This window comes from Cibotium barometz, chromosome 29 (assembly GCF_041138505.1).
Source record: "Cibotium barometz isolate CiBa-2024 chromosome 29, ASM4113850v1, whole genome shotgun sequence".
Taxonomy (NCBI): Eukaryota; Viridiplantae; Streptophyta; class Polypodiopsida; order Cyatheales; family Cibotiaceae; genus Cibotium; species Cibotium barometz.
The window spans coordinates 47,040,910-47,064,281 of record NC_141074.1 but is presented as its reverse complement, the minus strand read 5'-3'; the positions used below and the strand labels follow the sequence as shown (position 1 = coordinate 47,064,281).

General features: G+C 49.1%; 1 protein-coding gene and 1 pseudogene across 3 annotated transcripts in view; both read right to left on the bottom strand.

The window, feature by feature from the left end:
* Nucleotides 1-7,104: 7,104 nt before the first annotated feature.
* The window catches only part of LOC147622271 (RNA-binding (RRM/RBD/RNP motifs) family protein), a 71,765-nt gene continuing 55,497 nt past the window's right edge, over nt 7,105-23,372 (bottom strand). Inside the window, exons 6-9 of one of the 3 annotated variants that reach the window (XM_086823371.1) lie at nt 17,636-17,711; nt 8,452-8,524; nt 8,288-8,350; nt 7,105-8,207 (exon numbers count right to left, since the gene is read on the bottom strand). In XM_086823371.1, the coding sequence (XP_086679497.1) occupies nt 7,194-8,207; nt 8,288-8,350; nt 8,452-8,524; nt 17,636-17,711 (1,226 nt within the window). In that variant the 3' untranslated portion in view covers nt 7,105-7,193. Of the gene's footprint in view, nt 8,208-8,287; nt 8,351-8,451; nt 8,525-17,631; nt 17,712-23,372 lie in introns of those variants that run through there. The other 2 variants (XM_086823372.1, XM_086823373.1) reach the window with 2 other exon arrangements.
* LOC147622272 (uncharacterized) lies at nt 21,905-22,854 on the bottom strand (annotated as a pseudogene).

Below are 23,372 nucleotides of genomic sequence, written 5' to 3'. Positions count from 1 at the left end.
ATATGCAAACCCTCTTTCCTTGCGGAGCTTGGATGACACCCTCTATTGTAGGCAGGTGTAACTTGAAGAAGTTTGTATTGGTGATTGGAGAAGCATCTCATTGAATCTGATTGCTTGGGTGGTGTCTTAGCATGACCTCTCAATGGTGATGAAGAGAGAGAGAGAGAGAGAGAGAGAGAGAGAGAGGAGAAAATTTCATTAACACGTGTGGAAGGCTAAATTGGTCTTTGGTTACGTAAATGAAGACTATAAAGGTCTTATGCCAAATGTGTGATCTGAAAAAGAAAGAAAAAACGAAGCATGCTACCCAACTTAAAAACTGAGGAGAAAAGATAGTGTTCATCTACTATGCCACCATAGTAGAAGACCTATGGTTCATCTACTATGCCACTAGAAGAATGAACACTTACAACAATGCCAGATTAGAGGTCATGGTATGTTGTTGAGGCTATGCTAATAGTAGGTGTGGTTGTTGGGTAGTTTGTTTTGGGTTGTAGAATTTTCATTTAAGAGCTTTTCCATCAAGGAAAACAATCCATTTGCTTGCTTCACATGATGCTCGAATTTGGGCAAGTTAAGTCCTCTCTTGCTTTGGTTGTGTTGGGTTGAGCTCATCTGCAATCCACACCTCCATACTCTTCAATTTCCTTGACTATACTTAAGGAATTCCACCTTGTTAGCTTTGGTACCATAGGAAAGGTCTGTGTGATAAGAGATAGAGAGAAATGAAATGATATATTAACGTCTCTAAGAGGCCATAGTGGCCTATGAGACCAAAACTGAGAGTATATCTGAAGTTGGTGTCTCATCAAAGAGAACAACTAAATGAGACTAAAAAGTACAATAAACTGATTGTCCTACAGTTATAAGAACAGAACTGTAAGACTCCGAGATGATACTAAGTAGAAAATACCTGGAAAATACTGAAAAATGTATATCAGGTAGATCCATGTTTGCTGATCAGTTGAAGTGTTGCCCTCTCCTTAGATCAAGTATCTCCGCCATGGGGCTGTCTACAATGGAGAGGTCGTAGAAGCGAGGTAGGCACCTTCGATGCCGAGCAATAATGGCTCTGTTTAGGGGAGAGAGAGAGAGAGAGAGAGAGAGAGAGAGAGAATAGGAGACCCAATGGGTTTATGAATCTTCCTATTGATTCCCATTCTCTCCCCTCCCTCCCCAGCCCTCCTTGGCTTTGTGAAATCCTTGCCCCTTTCTCGAGCTGACGCCTCGCCTCCCTCTTAATGCTTGCCTTCCCCTTCCACATCGTGATGGTGCTTTACACCTCCTCCCTGCTTGTTTGTGTTGCCTTCCTACCCTCTTCCTTTTCTCTCCACCTCACCTCCTTTGCTTCACCTCCCTATCATTTGTGTGATTCCTCTCACCTTGTATGACACTCTTTATTGTAGGTGGGGTGTAGCTTGAAAAAGTTTGTAATGGTGGTCTGAGAAGCATCTCGATGAATCTAACTCTTTGGGTGTTGTCTTAGCATGGCCCCTTGATGAGACAATGGAGAAGAGAGGGGTGTTCTATTAATGTCTGAAAAGACCAAAGGGTGTATGAGACCAATAGCATGATGATGTGTCCATGAAGTGACAAAATCATTGAAAAAAAAGTAATAATAAAACCAAAATATAGATGAGAGAAGAAACAATAGCCTTGGAATGCAAACAAAACAACCCATACAAAGGAGAGTATAGAAGTAGTTGAATGTTATAGCTATTTCTCACTATCTTCTAAAGTCCACGATTACCATGAGAAAAGATATGGAGAATTACCTTTATGTGCTATATGGTTCTTTGTCTAGGCTAGACACTATCCAAAAAGTGAGTGTAGAAAAAGGTGTATCTCACTAGTCAAAAGGGCTCACAATGGGCCTCTTCTCGTAGTAATTTGATTAGAGCAGCATCTGGTAGTTCATCATCAACTCAAGGTGGCAACTTCTCCATTAGGTATTCTCAACATGTGGTCTACCACTACATGTCATGAACCTTTCCTTACTGTGACAGTAAAGTCAAACTTCATCAATAGCAACAACCACCGAGTAATTTTTCCAACCATACAAGGTTTATTCACAAGATACAACAAAGCGGCTTAATGATCCACAAAGAAGATGAACGTATTAACCAAATAGTGTCTATACCTTTTCACCACATACACCATAGCATGTTGTCCAAAAAATGTGCTAGTCTTTCTATGCATTTAGATTACTTCAAAATGGCAAAAGCCAATTCTTGCCTGGAGGAAAAATAACAGCAATTGCCAAAAAATAAGACAGCCAAGAGCCTATTCCACGCAATTGTGTTTCAACTCACTACTAGTTATGAAATGATACCAACGGGCTCTAGTCCGAGTGGTCTAGCCCAAGCCATTCTACCCTACCCAAAAGAATGACATCCGTGGTGTGTGAGTGGTACAATGCTTTAACATGCACTTTTCAACCTAACCAATGGGCCATTTCCAATTGACAACTGATGGGAAGCTTTGACGTCTCTTCAAGAATGGGATTGATTGTGGCTATCCAGCCACCAAGTGAAACAACCAAAATACACGGATAAAAGAGTGAATGATGGCATTATTTAAAGTAGTGAATGGTGGAGACCCTAGTGAATCACTAGCCCCAATGAAGACACATAAGAAAACCAGATTGATTGTGGCTATAAGGCTGCCAAATGAAACAACCAATATACACAGATATAAGAGTGAATGATGGCATTTTTTAAACAAGCTAGATTAGTAATATACTCACAGATCCTAGTGAATCACTAGCACAATGTAGATATTAAGAGGAAGTTTCTTCATATACAAGACCTTGAATCTCGTGTAAGAGATTAAGGGATTAACCGCACGTTGATAGAAAACAGCATATACAATGTGTTTTCAGAGTCTTGCAAGTAGGGAATTTGCAGATGATCAATCAGTTTGTGAAGGGGAACCTGATTATCCATAAAACTGTAAGGTATGTTAAGATTGGAGATGAAGATATTTTCTTACGATTGGGGGGTGTTGATAGTTACTTAAGAGGACAAGCAAAGGAAATTAATCACTAACTTGGTGTAGGGAAAGGCTTGTGCAGCATTCACTTCTACGATGCAGAGAGATCTTAACGTCTATGAAATGACCACAAGGGATCTTAACGTCTATGAAATGACCACAAGGGTCTATAAGACCGAACTGTGCACCACCTTTTGATATCCACATGTCATGTGACATTTACTTTTTTTAAAGGACAGGATTTCGGCTTATCAGCCCCTTCCCCTTTCCCTTTGATTCGTGATTCCAGCACCCCAAAGATTGGCAGGGCTTCTGGTTCTGGTTCCAGCTCCATAGGCATTGATGGCTGCGAAGGTGACTTCGACTTGTTGGACCATTTGATTTCTGGTTCCGGCAGGGTTTCCAGTTCCCGTTCTTCTAGCATCGATGGCTGCCACTAGATGTCCGTGACAATGTAATAGTCTCCAAAGTGAAGGAAGAAAGAGGGACGCTCTTCAAAAGAAGCCATTCCCATTTCCTAGAAACTCATTATGGGCCTTTGCCAATGCCTCCACTAGGCTGAAAACTGGGAAGCCTCTCTGTCAAGTGTTGATGTTCTTGGCAAACACAACTTCCAGTCAAACTCCTCACATGCACCCGTGCACGCGCTCGCGCGCACATGAGAGAGAGAGAGAGAAATGAAATGAAATGATATATTAACGTCTTCAGAAGGCCAAAATGACCTATGAGACCAAAAAGGTTACAACAATTGGTAGATCTGATACAATGTCTGTGTAAGAAAAGCTAAAAACAACTCAACAACTAACTAAAACTGAAACAATTATGAGGAAAAGTAAGGTACTAGGAGCTCCTAATGGATAACATCTGGGAGGAAAACTCCAGCAACAAAGGTAAGCATCATATACATCACTATCCAAAGATGTCTCTCATCGGTCGATGGCGGATATCCTCAATGTCCTCCATGGTGAGTACTCTGACTGGACGTCTCCCATGCCGTGCTAGTATGGTCCTGATCCTCTGTTGTAGTCTCCGCCAGTGTCGAGATGGGCCTCTCATCTTGGGGCGCCTGGACCGGCCCAACTCTATAGCCCGATCAATCAGTGTACCTCTAGTGCGGCTATACTCTGGGGCTAGCTGCAATGCCTGCTGGCCTGACTGCTCAATCTCTGATCGAAAGAAGTCTGTAATCTGCCTCTGTAGGTGTCTCTCCCTCTCTCATCCCCTCCCTCTCAAGAGACCCTCTCTATGTCTACGCAGCTCCAGCAAGTATAATCCGAGGCATCTCTGATCCTGGTATCTCACGACTCTAAAAAGTGGTCCGAAACCCTCTCTGAACAGGCAGTGAGAACGGCCTCGTATCTCATAATATACTGGACAGTGACATATGTAATGTAACTTTGTCTCTGGCTCCATCTGGCACAACTGACAAATCCTGGCCTCAGCTGGTACTCCTCTGAATCTGTCAGTCTGAATCTCTAGCTAGTGTGAGGATGTGCGCATCTGACCAATAGCACACCGTACCCCATGAGAAAGATGAGTATCCATGTAGCTGGGTCTAATCACAAACCCATCCTCCGTGAGCTAGAGAAGATGATCTCTATAGAAAGCCATCTTCGTACCAAGCTCGTGTGTCCGCTGTATCCATGTCCTCCTAGTGTCCAACTGAGTCAAGTCCTGCCTGATAAGTCTGGTAATCTCTGCCCGTGTGAGAGAGAGGGAGGGTGCATCCAGGGAGTACTGAAATGGAGGTAGCCTGTCCATACTAAAGCCATGCAGTTGGAACCAAGCTGTCATCTGTGCATACCAACATGATCCGTCTCCTTGTGATGCCAACTGTCGTGATGACTCCAGGGCGAAGCAAGCATATCTGTCTCTAGGGAGAGCCCAAGTGCTATGTATAAAGGAGCCTCTACTACCAATGGGGGGGCAACCATCTCTGCATGGATAATATCATGTGGTACGGAGGCCTTGGTCCTAATCACGTGGGAAATCATAGAAACCAAGGGCCTCTCCATACATCTCCATTCATCAATGCTACCAGCTCGGCTGTGGTGATCCACTAAGAGTCCCCATATCTCCACTCCATACAGCATGGCTGAAGTGACCAAAGTGTCAAAGAGCCAGAGCTTTGTTCAAGGTTCCTGAAACTGAACTTGCGAACACATCCTCTCTAGTCTCCCCAATGCTGCATAAGCTCTGGTCAATCTGGTCTCCGCTGCTCTCCTCAAGGAAAATAGTGGGCCACTAAAAACCACACCAAGGTTAAGTATATGCATCTGTATACTCCACTGTCTCCTGACCGTATGTAAAGGTGGGTGCTGACCTCCTAACCCACTGTGCTGTGGTGTTAAACACCTTCACCTTGGTTTTACCAAGGTTAACAAACAATCCACTGTCTTGTGCAAACGTGTGCAATGCATCCAAATGACGCTGCATCCCCTCTAGAGAATCTGAGATCAGCACAATATCATCAGCATACAATAACAGCGGAATCTATGTCCCTGCTAGCTGTGCTCCTCTGTCACCCTCCCGCTCTACATAGTCTGAAACCTCATCCACATACATCCCAAATAAGGTGGGAGAAAGGGGGCAGCCCTGTTTCACCCCAATAGTGGAGTGAACCATCTCAGATATACCCTGAGTAGTACACACCTGCCCCACAACTATCCTGTATAAAGCCATGATTCCCCAAATCAGCTCTGTGGGCACCCTGTAGTCTGCACATCAGTCTGGCTCTCGGTACTGTGTCAGAAGCTTTGCGGAAATCCACAAAGCAACAATAAATCCTCTTGCCATATAATCTGCCCTCCTCAATAATAGCTCTGAGTGTCAAGATATGGTCAAGAGTGGAGAAACCTCTCCTGAACCCTGCCTGCTCTGATGCACGTATGCCCTTTCTCTCTGCCCATCTACTCAACTCCTGCTCAAGAATAGATGCATATAATCTAGCCAATGTGTGACCAATCATGATGGTACGATAATTCCCAAGAAGCATGGGATCCCCTGACTTGAAGATAGGCACAATCGTGGACATATTCCAAGTCTTTGGAAAACCCTCACACATGGCTCGGTTAAACATCATAGCAAGCTCTGCAAGCATATCTCTGGCATGAATAAAGTGTTCTGCTACCAAACCATCATGATCATATGCTCTCCCAGTCCTCATCCTGTCAATAGCTTTCCTTACCATCTCAACAGTAAAGAAAGCACACGTCTCTGGGCACGGCTCTGATAGGTCTGGCAGGGGCGGCTGTCCTGGTGCTGTGTACAGGGATGCTGCATACTCACCCCAAATCTCTGTGGAGGTAATGGGTGGTGATGGTGAATGCTCATGGAATAGTCTCCATGCCTCGCCTGAGTCCTGACTCATAAATAACTGATACAAATCCCTCTCTAACTGAGCAAGATAAGCCCTCTTCTTCCATCGCACTAGGTGCCGGAAGGTAATCTGTGACTGTCTGTGAGTGGTAACACCCATGAGCACCTCTCTCTGTAATCTGATCCTCATCTCTCTGCACTCCTCATCATACCAGCTGTTCTGGGGCATGTTCCCAGATCGTCTCCGTGTAGGCTGACTATGGGGATATGCCTCTAATGCTGCAGCATGAAGCGTCTCTATCAATATCTGAGTGAGCTCATCTAATGGCCGTCCCGGCTCCTCGGCACATAAGCGTCTGTATATCTCACGGTGTCAGTCTCCCTCGTAAAGATATAACGAGTGTGTGTGGAGACCTGTCCCAATGGAGCGGTGCTGAATTGAAATGTGAGAGTGAAGGACAAGATAGCATGATCCACTGCTATTCCAACCGGCCTAGTGCCTACCATAAAATCCTGAAAAGAGGGAATGAGACTGGGCTGAGCCATAACATAGTCCACTGTACTAGCACCATGCCGATGTGGAAAGCTAGTGAAACCGCCCGATGTCGGGAATCTCTGTAGGCCAAATAGTGACCTATGTGTGACCTATCGCGCACACACGAGAGAGAGAGAGAGAGAGAGAGAGAGATGAAGCTGGAGCAAGAGCAATGCGCAAAAAGTGTGAACAAACAAGACCAGTATATATGACACAGCGTGGGACCAGAAACAAATGGGAGAGCTTTGGAAAGGCAAGTAGGCACACTGAGGATTTACACCTATATATTAGGGCTTTAATAAAGCTGAAAAAAAAAAAGACTGTTATGTTACAAGAGGCTTGAACTAAATTAACTGCTGTGTGTTCCATCTCCTGGAGGCTTCCACCTGTTTTCCACACTAGGCTCTCTGGCCTCAAACCTTTCATCACCCTCTCCCCTTTGCAGCTTTCTCACCTTACTCCTTGCATCTGTTTCAGAGCTTCCATTATCTGATAACATCCTGTCAGCTCTAGAAGTGTGCCTCCTTTTATGCTGCCTACTATCATGCATGTCTTTTGATTCTCTATCTTCCTTAAAGGACCGACTCTCTCTCCCATCATCCTCAAAATTCTTGGTCCTTCCAAGCCCCTCATAATGTCGCCTATTATCATCCTGCTCATGGCCATCCTTTCTCCTCTCATGATGGTGCCTCCTATCATCCTCTTTGAGATTGCCTCTTCTTTCAGGCCTGTCGTGATCATGGCTCCTGTCAGCCTCTTCCTTGAAATCGTCTCTTCTTTCATGCTTCGCACGATGGCGCCTCGTGTCATCCACTTCCTCAAAATAGTCTCTCCTTTCATGTTTCTTATCATTTCGCCTTCTTTCACCCTCTTCCCTGTAATCGTATCTTTTATCATTCGTCTCAGGATGTTTTCTCCTATCATCCTCTTCCTGGGGATAGGCTCTTTTATCATGCTTCTCACGCTCTTCCAGGCGATAGCCTCTCCTATCATGTCTCTCATACTCTTCCTGGCGATGAGCTCTCCAATCACGACTCTCATGTCCTTCCTGGAGAAAGGCTCTCCTATCATCCTCTTCATGACACCGACTCTTATCATCCTCTTCATGATGCCTCGTACGATGCCGCCTCTTATGATCCTCTTCATGATGACTCATATCATACTGCTCCTTATCTTCCTCTTCCTCATGAGAGTCTCTCCTTTCATGTCTTCCATAGTACAATCTGTTATCATCCTCTTCATGATGAGCCCGTCGCTTTTCCTGCTGACTCTGACCATGTTGCTTTCTACCATCATCTTCCGGATATCTAGATTCTTGTTTGTATACCACCTTATCCAGAGCCATATCTGGAGACCTGTGTGACTGCAACACATCCACAAACTTTTGGTCATTTTTTAATTCAGTTACAGCTACAATATAATTTTTAGAACAAGCTCACACACATTCTCCTCCAGCGTCGTCTTGTCACCAGACCAATGCGATCTCCTCTTTGGTAGTTGGGGGGTCTGCAGAAAAACAACAATAATTATTGAGATTGCTTATTTTAACCTTACAAATCTTTTGACTTCAAAGGCTGACTGCAATCTCTGATACAAAGGAGAAGCACCTCAAAGCGCTGCATGTAGCGGCCTGGCAAAGGTATTCCAAGCCTTTCAAGCTCTTTTTCTGGAATAGGCCGCCTGATATAACAATATAGTTGATCAAACTCTCTCTCTCTCTCTCTCTCTCTCTCTCTCTCTCTCTCTGTGTGTGTGTGTGTGTGTGTGTGTGTGTGTGTGTGTGGATGGGAAAAAGAGCATCGGGCCAGGCAGGAGATAGGGTATACATTATTATAGTTCAATAATGGTTTCATATAATTATGATGTCCATGTAAACTCTAAGGATTATACATTGTCTTTTTTACTGGAAGATTCCCTTTGCCTCGAGTCTCCCGACACCCCCCCCCCATTAAGGGGCTACATGTTCACTATGGCCTACTCAGATGCCTTCCTGTTGAGGCTGGAGAGTTCTCGGAGATTGTGGCTCCTCTCCGCATTTGCGTGGTCTTCCACCACACCCAGGTAGTGGAGCGGTGGTCCTCTCTTTCCTTCTCAGCATCGCTGCCGACAGGGAGTAGGATTGCGAGTTTGCCTCCTCTGCCATCCACTCTCAGGCGGTTTCCCTAGCTCAGCACCTTGGAGATGGCCATCTAGTCGACATTGTCACCCACTTTTGGGCCCTGGCCCGCATAGAGATAGCAGGCTCCCTCTATGGAATGCTTTGCTGTATTAGCGAGAGTTCTTATTGGGAAAGTCCTGGGTGAAAAGCTATACAGGGAAGGGACTTGACTATTGAAGACTGTGATCTGCGCCTGCGAGCTCCGCCTCTCCCCCTCCCGCTGCTTCTCGCCGTCGCGCCCCCCTCTCCCCCCCGCCTGTCCCCCGCCTTCTCCTCCGTCCTCTCCCCCGCCTCCTTCCTCGCACCCTTCCTCGCCATCTCTCCCCCGCCTTCTGCCTCGCATCCTCCCCCGCCATGCTCCCCCGCCTTCTTCCTCGCATCCTCCCCCGCCTCCTTCCTCGCATCCTCCCCCGCCTTCTCCTCCTCCGCCTCCTTCCAGGTTTCCCCCCCCGCCATCCCCCCCCCCCGCCTTCTTCCTCCCTCCCTCCCCCCGCCATCTCCTCCCCCGCCTCTCTACCCCCCACGCCTCCTCCTCCTCCGCCTCGCTTCTCTCCCCCGCCATCTCTACCCCCTCCGCCTTCTCCTCCGCTGCGCGGCTCTTCCCCCCCGCCTTCTCCCTCTCCTCCCCTTCCGTCTCGCCCCTCCCCCCACCGCTAGCTCCCCCGCCTCAGCTCCCCCCCCCCCCCCCCCCCCCCCCCGCCCCGCCCCGCCCCCGCTATCCTGCAACCTTCCGCCTCTCCTTTTCCTCGCAGGGCTGTGTCCCTCCCGTTGGTGACCCCGGTTTCTGGCCTTTTCCCTCTGGAGGACTCCATGGAAGCCGCTCCGACTACCCCTGCCGATTCCGGTCTCCGTCTGGAGTTCACAGCTGAAGATCATCAGTTGTTTGTTTCCACAGTATCCGCTCTTGAGGCCTCCTCCTTGGTCTGCAAGATAGTGGGTAGCCGTCCGATGCGGAGAGAGCTTCGCGACCTTCTGCAAGGCAGCCTTGTTGGCGTGCCTGCCAAGATCGTCAGCGTAGATTTTTTGGGACGTGGCTACTACCAGGTGGATTTCGAGTCCCCCCAGGCAGCTCAGATGGTGCTGGCTCGGAGCCCCATTGCCCTCCGCTCATCCCGGGCGTTCCTGGCACGATGGACTCACGGTTTCGACCCCGCTTCTGACCCGCTAGCAAGCGCGACAGGTTTTCCCGTCACTATCTGTGAGGTGTAGGGAGACTTGGGATTTCTATCCAGCCTCACGTGGTGCTCTCGAGGGATACTTGACCGCACCGAATATCATGCATCTATATGGGGAGGAAGTGTAAGGAGCGGCGAAACACGGACCCATATCTAGGCACACTAGAACGCACTCACGCACCGGGTAGGCACATTAGGCCTCCCGGGTTGCGATGGGGGTTAATAGGTGCCATGTGCCCCGGGGGATGCCCTCCCCACCTTGACGGCGATCGTGCCGAAGCGGAAACGGAACCGACGGAAGGCCAGAGTTCAGTCCAGCGGCTGTTCCACCGCCACTCCGGGCCGGTGGAGATGGCGATCCTAGCTTCGCCCGCCACAGAGTTCTCTCCAGCCTCCCCTGGGGGGCCCCCGCGAGTGATGGGGCTCCCAGTGGATTACGGTTTTTTCAGGTGCCTCCAGCTGGATGCTCGCCCGTTCGAGACACTGGTCGCGCCCTTGCGAGTTTGCGTGGTGTGCCATCCCTCTCGTTCTCCTTCAGTGGTGAGCAGCATGGTGGCCTTCTCCTTTCCTCTCAGTGTTGCCCCAGACACAGCATGGGATTGCAACTCTGTAGAGGAAGTTTTGCGTGATCAGATACTGGAGTTCTCCCACCACTTCAGTGACTTGGGGCTCACGGACCTATTGCAGACCCGATTACACTCAGCCCGCATGAGCTTGTTTGGTATAGGAGATTGGCGGGCGGATCCGGTCCACACCTCAGTTGAGGCGGTGCTACTGATTCTCCTCCATGCCGCCCCGAGGGTGCAGCCTACCTTTAGATACATATATGCAGAGGATTGGTCTCACGCCTATGCCCTGGACAGGGCGAAGGCGGAGTGGGGCTGGACACAGAGACAGGTCACCCTCTTTTTGGAGAGACTTCGCACCCGGACAGACAGTGACTATTCTCCCTCCAAGCCGGCGCCCAAGACTCACAGAGTGGAGGGCAGATCATCCGGGCCGGCTGAGAGGGGTGAGCCAGTGGCGGCTGCTTCACTTGCCATAGCTCATCCATGAGGATCCTCTCATGGAACATCCAGGGTCTCGGTGGACATCGCTGCTACATTGGTCGGGGCAGACTTCGCCAGGAGATCCAGAGGGCTCTCGTTGGAGGACCCATAGATATCCTTTTCATCCAGGAGCACCACCTTTCTGCCGGGCGTACCCGCACCTGCGGGAAGATCTTGCCAGGCAGGAGTCACACTTTTTGGTCACCGGCATATGGCTCCCAGGGGAACCAGGGTGGAGTATGCATCTCAGTCAGCGAGCAGCTTCTATCCGAGGTTGTGGATTCTGGCACTCTGGTCCAGGGTCGAGCGCAGTGGATCATCCTTCGGGTTGGGGAAGACCGCATTGGCTTCCTCAACTTCTACGCCCCTAATGGGGCGACCGGGAGAGCCGAGTTTTGGAGCACCATTAGGCAGTCCCTCCCCTTGGCAGACCACTGGTGCCTAGGGGGGGATTGCAACATGCTGGAGGATGCAGAGGACAGGATGGGGGGCAGCCGGGAGACCATTCATGGGCCGGAGCTCGCTGCCTGGGAGGAACTAGTGCTGCAGGTGAGAGGCCAGGATCCGTGGACTCTCCCGGAGTTTGGCAGGTTGCAGGGGAGTTTATCTTTCTCGCGCTCGGATAGACGGGCCACAGGAGTTAACCTTTCCCGCATCGACAGGTTTTACATTGATGAGTGGGCTTGTGATAGAGGTGGCACTGTGGGCATACTTGCAGGCTCCTCGTTTTCAGACCACTTTCCAGTGCTTCTCCAAATCGAGGACCCTACGAGAGGAGAGCGAGGCCAGAGCGTCCGGATTCCAGATTGTCTCATAGAGGAGCCCGAGATTGCGACCAGAGTTGAGCAGATCTGGCAGGAGCTGCAGTTCAAGAGAGGATCGGCAGCCAGCGATCTTGCCAGGGGCTTGCAGGAGATCAGTCCGATGCTCAGACAGGCTGCCCTGGACCGTCTGGAGGCCTTCAGAGAGCAGGAGAGGAGCCTGCGGAGGAGTCTAGCGTCCCTTCAGAGACTCCAGGAGAGGGATCCTACGAGCCCTTGGATCTCAGAGCAGATGAAGTCAGCTCGCGCAGAGATCAGATCCATCGAGGAGAGGAGGGTGGAGTTCCGATTCCATGCTCGGGCTTCTTTTTGGACACAGGCTGGAGACAGAGTGACTCGAGATTTCTTTGAGGCGACAAGGCCTCGCTTCAGACGAGAGGGTCTCAGGCGTCTTCGGCAGGCTGATGGCCAGGTTGTGGTGGATCCCCCCAGGGTTCGGGCGATAGCCACAGATTTTTACAAGGGATCTGCTCTCTGCTGAGCCAGCAGATGACAGGGTGAGAGAGGCTCGGGAGGCAGTCTGGAGCTTCACGAGACCGGTTGTGCCGGCCCATTTGCAGCACTCCCTTCTCTCCCCCTTCTCGGATACGGAACTGGAGGAGGCTCTTCAGGCACTTCCTCGGGGCAAATGCCCAGGAGAGGACGGTCTCTCAGTGGCTTTCTTCCAGAGGTACTGGGGTCTCTTACATAGGGGTTTCAGATTGGCATTCCAGGAGATTATGGAGTCGGGAGTCGTGCCGGACAGCATGGAAGAGGGGTTGATTCACTTGATCCCCAAAGAGGGAGGAGACAGACTGGAGATTAGACAGTGGAGACCGATCACCTTGCTAGGCACGGCCTACAAGGTCCTAGCTAAGGCGATCAGCAGGCGGCTTCAGCCTCACCTTCCGGACATCATCCACTCCACGCAGACAGGCTTCATCCAGGATAGGAGCATCCTGGATAACATCTTCTCTTTCTGGGAGGCTACGGCTTTGGCTAGATTTCGGCAGGAGGATCTGGCAGTGCTCCTTCTCGACTTCGAGAAGGCATATGATCGGGTGGACTAGGCCTTCTTGGAAGGCACTATGGAGAGGATGGGCTTCCCCCCTCAGTGGATCCGTGGGGTCTCTGCACTCTACACATCGGCTCATAGCCAGGAGCTGATACAGGGCGTGCGCGGAGAGAGGTTCCAGCTCTCGCGCTCGGTGCCGCAGGGGTGCCCCTTGGCGCCCTTTCTTTTTCTTTTTGTGGCGGAGGCCATGAGCACTTTTTTGACGGCACAGGATACAGGTTTGCGGGGCCTCCAGCTCCCCATCCGCACCTCGGAGGAGCTCCTAGACTCGGAGTTTGCAGATGACACTGCTGTCTATCTTCAGGGAGGAGAGGAGAACCTCCGCCGCTTCGCCTCAGCCATGGACAGGTTTTGCAAAGCTTCGGGCGCTTTGATCAACTGGCACAAGTCGTGTGGGTTGTGGGTCAGTTCTATGCCCCCCCCGACTTGGAGGCCAGTTGATGGTTTTCAGTGGCTGCCGCCCGGCACTACAGTGCGCTATTTGGGATGCTATGTGGGCATTGACATATCTCCGGAGCAGCAGATAGCCCCCCTTCTTCTGTCGGAAGAAGCTTCTGTATTGGAGTACTGCTCGTTTATCTCTGGCTGGCCGAGTAGTTGTGGCCAACCAGGTTCTGCTTGCTACCATGTAGTACATCACTTCTTGCTGGGCCTTCTCTTGGGCGTGCATTGGCCAGGGCAGAGGCTCATCAGGAACTTTCTTTGGTCCGGTGGCGACGGGCGGCCCGCCAAGGCCAAGGTGGCATGGGCTGTGATCACTCAGCCGAGGGAGAGAGGCGGCCTGGGCATTGTTGATCCTATTTGCCAAAGCCGAGCTTTGCTTGGCAAGTTGGTGGTTCGTGGCCTCCTACCAGGCGCTGAGCCGTGGAAGGAGTTTCTTGTTTCCAGGATGCTCAGCCGCACTCCTTCTCTTAGCGGCCCCTGGACCCCCAGCATCAGGTGGATCTTTACAGAGCAGCAATCCAGAGGAGTGGGCCTTGGCTTCGAGGAGCGTTTTGCAGCTAGCCTTCTGAGGGCCTGGGCGCATCTGAGGCCGTCACTCTTCCAGACTCCCCCGGGCACCGATGAGGAGCGCCTGAGGCAGCCATTGATCTGGAACCCCTTGATCCGTCTTCCCAGTGGCCATATGGTTGGATCGCGGTCTCACGTGTCGTGGGGCCCGTTAAGCTCCGGCCCAGCCCAGTCCCTAGACGATTGGATTTGTTTTCAGCAGACCTGCCTCTAGAGGCTCAGGAGAGGAGACTCAGTGGGATGAGGGGCAGAGAGTTGATGAGACAGGACATTGAGGCGGCCATCCCCCGGGAGTGGCGGACCCCAGTACAGGACCCTCCACCTCCACAGTGGATGGGCGTCTTTACTCGGCATGAGATCCTTCTAGCGGTCTGCGGCACAGCGGAGAGAGTCGCCCCACTCACTTTCGAGGTGGGAGAGGGTGGCCAGCTTCAGAGGACACGACTAGATTTGGATGAGCTCCAGGGTTGTATTTTTCAGAGGGTGCGGGTGGTCCGCTTTCATCAGAGACAGTGGCATGTAGACCCCTCACCGGCGTCGATAGGGGAGGACTGTTCTTGGAGATTATGGGCTTGGGACAGCAGGCCTCTTATTCACCTTCAGTGGGATCCAGGTGAGTGGTTTTGGCGAGATCCCTACTCGGCCCCTACCAGCCCAGGCATCCCCTTTTTTCAGTACACAGCGAGGCTGGGGCGGCGGATTCAGAAGCACAGGATAGCGAGCACCCCGGCGGCGGCCGAGCATTGGCGGCGACAGGGGCTCTCCCCTGCCTTTCTTAGGGACTTCTGGCAGCGCCTTTGGGCCAGCTTCCGGCCCCGGAAGGTGACGCTTTTTCTCTGGCTCACAGCGCATAGAGGACTGGCTGTGGTGGGGGCCTGGCTAGCTTTTGGCAGACACCCAGCGTCCTGCCCTCGGTGCGGCCATGCACAGGAGTCGCAGCGGCACTGCTTATGGGATTGCCCACAGGCACAGCAGGTCTGGCAGCGCGCTCTCAGGATGGTTTTTGCAGGCTCGCCAGGTGAGATGCTGGTGACGTGGGGTGCGGTGGCTTGGGCCACGGACAGCGGCCCGGCCCTTGGATATGAGGACGTCCCTGGCAGTGCGACCATCCAGGTCTCTGACAGGGCGATGGCGGTGGTTCCGACGCCAGACTTCTCTTAGGCAGTCCCTCAGGAGGGGGACGGGCACAGATGGGAGATGATCAGCAGCATGACGGCTTGGCACATATGGAGAGCCCGATGCAGGGAGGCCATTGACCGCCAGGCGACTCCACCGGCGGAGGTCATACAGGCCCTCTTGGTGGACATCATTCACACCTTGAGAGGACACTGGGGGAAACTTCAGGGCGACTCGGATCGCATGAGAGGTCGCCGCAAGGCTTTCCTCCGCACTTGGCAGCCTGGCCCTTTCCTCATCGCGAGGGGCGAGGATGTCACTTGGCACTATAGGCCTCCAGTTTGGCTTTTCTCACCTCCCACATGTACTACTAGGTAGCCCCCCCCCAGAGAGCGGCCAGCCACGGGGGTGGAGCTCAGGTGTTCACTGTGTGTGTTTTTATCCCTCCTTGTGAGGTGAGCTTTGTAGCCTTATGGCGTTTTCTCATTAACTAATAGAAGGATCGTTTTTCCGGGAAAAAAAAAAAAAAAAAAAAAAAAGAGATAGCAGGCTCCTGCCTCCGATATCAGGATGGAGACATCGACGCCCCAAGCTTGGAGATGATATTGTGTGTTCCTCCACATGGCAGTCACTGTCCCTTTGAGACCCTTCTTCCGATTCCTTTATTGCGATGGATGGAGCACAGAACAAGCATACCGCAGGGCCAAGGTTGTCATCGATCCTCGGAATAGGGAATCGATTCTTGATGGTATTCTTGTTCAGCGCCCTGTAATCTATACACATGCGCCAAGAACCATCTTTCTTTTGCACTAAGAGCACACGTGAGCAAAAGGGTGATGAGCTAGGCTGAATCAACCCTTTATTCAACAACTCCTGTACCTGACTCATAATTTCTTCTTGTTGGGCTGCACTAACACGGTACGACGGTCTATTTGGTGGAGTACTACCCGGAATTAGATCAATAGCATGATCTTCTGGCCTTTCCGGAGGAAGTTCTCCTGGCAATGACTCGGAAAAACAATCGTGGAACTCACGTAAGAAATCAGTCCTGTCTTTATCTAATACAGACAAATTAGATTTAGACTCATCATCTTCAAGAACTCATCAATGAACCACTAGCCAACTTGATTAGAAATGAACTACAATGCCTCATATATATAGGCACAAGATGAACGGATCTCTAGAAAAGTTCCTCCACCCTTTCCTCCACCCAAAAATGTGTAAATAGAAAAAAATGGAAATGAATGCTATAAATCCCAAAAATGCCTAGAGGCTAAAGAGTGTGCCACTAGCGTGACACCATCTGGAGATGACACCTATCCAACATGATGTACTGCTGGGAACCCTGCTTTACCTACTGTACCACTTTTACTACCTACTGTACCTGCTAGAAACCCTAATGTAACTGCTATATTACTTGTACTAGTTACTTACTTGCTGGAAACCTTGTTGTACTTGTTGTACCGCTTGTACCAGCTGTTGTACTTGCTGAGTTTACTGTACCAACACCCGTATCGGTTGTATTTGCTGAAACAACCCTTGTACTTGCTATTCGTCCTGTACTGGAGTGTACACGTGAACTTGCTTGTGTGCTTGTGCCTGTTTGTGCACTCGTATTTGGAGGATTGGAACCCTAGTCTCTGCGAGAGGATGAGCCAGGCTCAATACGAGAGCGCATGTTTGTGCGTGGTCACGCACGACAGTTTTAGGCCATTTATTTCAACTAAATCTGCTCTACATCCACGTGTTTGTTCATTACGGTCTTCTATGGCTCGGCTTGTCACACACAAGCATGTGTATGGATGTCAATGGAGCATAGATGCTTGTGACAAGTCACAAAGAATTGGGAGTGAGGTTATGCTCACATAAAGCTTGAGGTTTTGACTTCTACTTTGACAAATCAAGTTTGAAAATTGTATTCATATGGTGAATGAATGTCATTGGAAATCTGGCATGCAATGTCCATGAAGCTTGTATCTTGAGAAATCCTTGGTAATAAAATCATGTTACAAGCGGGATCAACCCTTTTCGGCTATATTGCCAGCGTCATTTAAATTCATCATTGATGTCTTATTTGGTTTTTGTTCCATTTCATCTTGTTTAATAGTATTAACAGTTTAAGTGTGGCAAGATTATGCTCCAGGGATATTACATCTTTCCTTGGGACTCCAGTGTCAAGTAGCATTATGGGCACTCACTGTGGCTTTTCGGACAACCCCTGCCCTCCCCCTAAGTTAGCAAAAAAACTTGATGGGCACAAGCATTGCTCTAAATGAGAGCCCGGTATAAATAATGGAATTCAAAGTAGTATTCTTTTCTTTCACACATGTAAATTCTTCCAGTTTTTGCAGGTTTGATCATGGTGTGCTGTGAGTAACATGGAAACATCATAGCAAGACAGACTTACAAAGGTTTTCGAAATGGGCGATCTCGACCACCAAAACGCAATTGGCCTGACTCTTTACGTCCTCCCAAACCACCTCCTGTGTCAATTTGAGCATTTGTCATCCATAGACCATGCAGGCATATCAATCTAAATTGGACCGTTTCTCTAGATTCAAAGCAATCATTGGGGCAGCCAAAACAGAAGACAACAAATTTCACTATTCTGGATTTCCATATGGTCCTTTGACAGTCCCTGGAACAAGCCCTTGGAAGGCTTAGTCATCTTGACTACAATTTTCTGCAGGAGTTCTTATTGGAATGTGGCATCACAAGCACTACAAACATGGCTCAGGTACTTATTAGAAACAGCATGCATCAATACTGGTACGTCATGACAGAATCACCCTTAAATGGAAGAACTCTGCGAGAGGATTGTTTTGAGTCCATTTCACTTGATCATGACGTGTGTAGACCCAGAAAGCAACACAAAAAGACAAAAAGTAACATAAAATCCTAATAAGCAAAACCAAAAGTCGAAGTCAAAGTTAATTATAAAGGACCCTATTTGTCACGTGCAGACATGTGGACATAGCTAATCTCATGGCTAATAGGTTAGATTTAGGTCCCTAGCACGCTTTGGCAAGGAAAGAAGAAGCCCCAAGGTCAAAATACCAATCAGCCACGTCTTCAGCATCAGATAAGGTACAGTCAGCCAGGTTAAGATAAGGTACAGTCGGCAGCATTAAATGATTGGTGTTTGTCCTTTGTTGGCTGCACGTGTAATACCATGAGCCTATAAATAGCAAGCTTAGCCAGTCACTAGATCATCTGATCCCCACATGAGCCAGGTCAATAGTCAGTCCATAAGGTTACAAGTCAGAAAGCCAAAGGCCACAGCAATTGCACAGCCAAAGACATCTTTTTGTACCATATCAATATACTGAAAACACGGTTCATCTGTTCGATATCGGAGTGCACCACAAGTGATGATGGCAGCTAAGGAGGGTGGAATATTGCCATGATCCATAGAGAGAGCGATAGAAAGAGAGATTAAAAATCTCAAAACCGTGATTTGCACAAGTCAATAATCTATTATGATTGATAATAAAGTTTGTATCGAGTACATGCTTTTATAGGCCAGAAAGCCTTATCTTTGACACAGCACATGAAAGGGAGCAATGACACATGGCTAGGCCAATAACATCACTGCTTATCACATTCACACACAAAAAGGCTATAAGAGGTTGTTCACACACACACACACTCATTTACTCACATAAGTGAGTGTTCACACACACACACAAGGATTGTTCACACACACACGATGGATACACACCGAGACTTCGAAATACCCAACAAACCCCCCTTCGGAATCAAGGTGGTGTCTTATGAAGTGGCCTTCATAATTATGGTGATTTGGACCCTTGACTACAACACATGATACAAAAGAACACAGTGTGCCAACAGCTGTACTCTCATGACAGGCTTGATATGGGGCTTGACCACACATAAAATTCCTCAACACTTCTAGATCCCACACGCCATGGAGCCTTTATAACATAAGGCGGCACAAACACACAAATAAATACAATCAAGTTTCAGGGGACAACCCGGGCAGAGAACCCTTATCGACTCACACATAAATTCAAAAAGCCCAATCTGCATTTACCTCAAAGAGAGATAGATTAGCCATTGCAGTGTAGGCTTTGTTAGGTGCACTTGATGATTCCAACTTGTCCAAAGTATCTTCAAAATCTTCTTTTTCTTTTTCTTCTTTAGAAATAACAAGGTTGGCATGATTCTTCTCTTGTTCTTTTGCCAGCCTTTTGAAGCACCGTTCCTCCGTGTGTCCTAGTTTTCTGCGATATCTGCATTTGACAACTTTTCCTTTTTCCCTAGGTATCCAAATCAAAAGCAGAGTCAGCCTAGTCTTGAAGTGTGTGGTCTTCATCAAGAAGTATTGCTACCATATCCTCATAGCGCATGGTACGCGATACTTGAAGTGTAGACAAGACTTCTTTATACTTGGTAATTTCTTCAAGACTCCACACGTGGAGCACAAGCGATATCTTGCAGCTCTCGACGCAAGGACTGTACCCGCCACTTCTTCAACTCACCTTCACGAAAAGGTGAATTTTAGTAAGGGTAAACTTGACCCCACAACTTTGTATTCCTGGATTCATCAGTATGAAGCCTATTCTGCTACTGGCAGGAAGTCGGATATAGAGCAAGTTGTGTTAGCTAGTTGCTACATCGAAGGGGAAGCCATCTCTTGGTGGACACATTGGGCCCAAGAAAATTCCAATTATGACCTACGCGTGAGACCAATGTCATGGACCTCAAGAAGTGGTTTCTACCGCCTCACTATCTTGAGACTCTCGAGGATGACTATTGGGGATTGCGGCAAAATGCGCAGCCTTGAAAATAAAGTCACTCACCTAGCTTTACAATCGCAAAATTCAGATGAGGACAAACGAGGTCAATTCCTGTATGGTGACAGACTACTTGGAGGCTTTGCAACTTCCGTCAAGTTAAGCAAAAGGGGATGGCACGTGCATCCCGCACTTGGTTGCCACGTGGGCATTTTTGTACAGCAAATGCAAGGCCTGGACTGGTAAACTGGTCCCTTGTGAGCTCCAAAATCAGCCAGGGTTCCACTCTAAGCGTCCAGGGTCATGTACAAGTCTCGTACATGGTCTTGATAAGGTGTACAAGTCCCGCAGATGGAACAGTGCTAGTCCGTACTGCGAGTCACCCTTTGGAATGATGACGGGTGTTCCGGGCATTGATAGGCTTGTAGCCAAATGCAAGACACCTAGGGAGCATATAGTTGCATGTAGAAATGCATAAAGTGTAGGAGAAAGGGTTTACCCATGCTGCCCTACACTTGGGCCACCTAGGGCAGCCCATGAGCCATGGCATTGTCCCACAAGAGCCCCATAGCATTATTGGCCAGCTCTTACAGGGCATAGACCAAGTGGGCCAGCCTCAAGGGCCACTGTCGGCCAGCCTCTAGGAGTCATGGGCCGCAGTCGGTCAGGCCTAGAGAGCTGTTAGCAGCAAGGCGGCCAGCCTTATCAGTAGAAGAGCCAGGCGAGCAGCCGCCTTGGTGGCCACATGTGAAAAGCACTTGATATTCAAGTCGTGGGACCTTGCGAATTGGCCGACAGCCTTCTTCGGCCCACCAACCAATGATTAGAGCTTAATGATGATGATTATGGATCATGGCTCTGATACCAATGTTAGGTTATGGTTTAGAGGGCTTAGGGTGGATAGAAATGAGGATTAGACGTTATGATTAAGCATGGTGTACTCTAAACAAAAATGATTAGGCTAATGAACAAATAGTAACACTAATGACAAGTCCTCCAGCTTTTGACTACCTTGGGTACAATCCCTAACATTAACCCTGCCCCAAAAGGTGGCTAAACATGTGACATCCCCTCCTTCTAAGCTTGATGACGGGAATCCAATTGACATCATCCCTCTACAGTCTGTGGACTCCATCCTTGGCATCCTACTTCCAAAACTTCAGGTACTTTTGACCACACTCGTAACTTACAGACAGAATTATACTTTGATAAGGAATATTCAGCACCTTGGTTCCTGACGATTGAACAATGTAGCGGAGATAAAAGTGCAAGAGAGAGGGAGTGTGAGAGAGAAAGAAAGAAAGAAAGAAAGAAAGAAAAAGAGAGAGAGAGAGAGAGAGAGAGAGAGAGAGAGAGAGATATGAAATGAAATGAAATGATATATTAACGTCTTCAAAAGGCCAAAATGACCTATGAGACCAAAAAGGTTACAACAATTGCTGGATCTGATACAATGTCTGTGTAAGAAAAGCTAAAACAACTAAACAACTAACTGAAACTGAAACAACAACTATTAGGAAAAGTAAGGTACTAGGAGCTCCTAATGGATAACATCTGGGAAGGAAAACTCCAGCAACAAAGGTAAGCATCTCTACATCACTATCCAAAGATGTCTCTCATCGGTCGATGGCGGATATCCTCAATGTCCTCCATGGTGAGTACTCTGACTGGACGTCTCCCATGCCGTGCTAGTATGGTCCTGATCCAATGTTGTAGTCTCCGCCAGTGTCGAGATGGGCCTCTCATCTTGGGGCACCTGGATCGCTCCAGCTCTATAGCCCGATCAATCAGTGTACCTCTGGTGCAGCTATACTCTGGGGCTAGCTGCAATGCCTGCTGGCCTCACTGCTCAATCTCTGGTCGAAAGAAGTCTGTAATCTACCTCTGTAGGTGTCTCTCCCTCTCTGATCCCCTCCCTCTCAGAGACCCTTTCTATGTCTACGCAACTCCAACAAGTATAATCTGAGGCATCTCTTATCCTAGTATCTCATGACTCTAGAAAGTGGTCCGAAACCCTCTCTGAACAGGCCTCGTATCTCATAATATACTGGACAGTGACATATGTAATGTAGCTCTGTCTCTAGCTCCATCTCGCACAACTGACAAATCCTGGCCTCAGCTGGTACTCCTCTGAATCTTCCAGTCTCAATCTCTAGCTGGTGTGAGGATGTGTGCATCTTACCAATAGCACACCGTACCCCATGGGAAAGATGAGTATCCATGTAGTTGGGTCTAATCACAAACCCATCCTCCGTGAGCTAGAGAAGATGATCTCTATAGAAAGCCATCTTCGTACCAAGCTCGTGTGTCCGCTGTATCCATGTCCTCCTAGCGTCCAGCTGAGTCAAGTCCTGCCTGATAAGTCTGGTAATCTCTGCCCGTGTGAGAGAGAGGGAGGGTGCATCCAGGGAGTACTGAAATGGAGGTAGCCTGTCCATACTAAAGCCATGCAGTTGGAACCAAGCTGTCATCTGTGCATACCAGCATGATCCGTCTCCCTGTGATGCCAACTGTCGTGAAGACTCCAGAGCTAAGCGAGCATATCTGTCTCTAGGGAGAGCCCAAGTGCTATGTATAAAGGAGACTGATCGAGTGAGTGCCTCTACTACCAATGGGGGGGCAGCCATCTCTGCATGGATAATATCATGTGGTACGAAGGCCTTGGCCCTAATCATCCGGGAAATCATAGAAACCAAGGGCCTTTCCATACATCTCCATCCATCAGTGCTACCAGCTCGACTGTGGTGATCCACTGAGGGTCCCCATATCTCCACTCCATACATCATGGCTGAAGTGACCAAAGTGTCAAAGAGCCAGAGCTTTGTTCGAGGTTCCTGAAACTGAACCTGCGAACACATCCTCTCTAGTCTCCCCAATGCTACATAAGCTCCCACACCCACGTAAGTATATGCATCTGTATACTCCACTGTCTCTCCTGACCATATGTAAAGGTGGGTGCTGACCTCCTAACCCACTGTGTTGTGGTGTTAAACACCATCACCTTGGTTTTACCAAGGTTAACAGACAATCCATTGTCCTGTGCAAACGGTGCAATGCATCCAAATGACGCTGCATCCCCTCTGGAGAATCTGAGATCAACACAATATCATCAACATACAATAACAGCGGAATCCATGTCCCTGCTAGCTGTGCTCCTTTGTCACCCTCCCGCTCTACATAGTCCGAAACCTCATCCACATACATCCCAAATAAGGTGGGAGAAAGGGGGCAGCCCTGTTTCACCCCAATAGTGGAGTGAACCATCTCAAATATACCCTTAGTAGTACGTACCTCAGAGAGCGAGAAAAGAAGAACAAAGACAAAGTAGCCCGATTGGGTCCCAAATACCCTCCTCTAAAGGGCGCCCACCAAGGACTGGTGTATTTG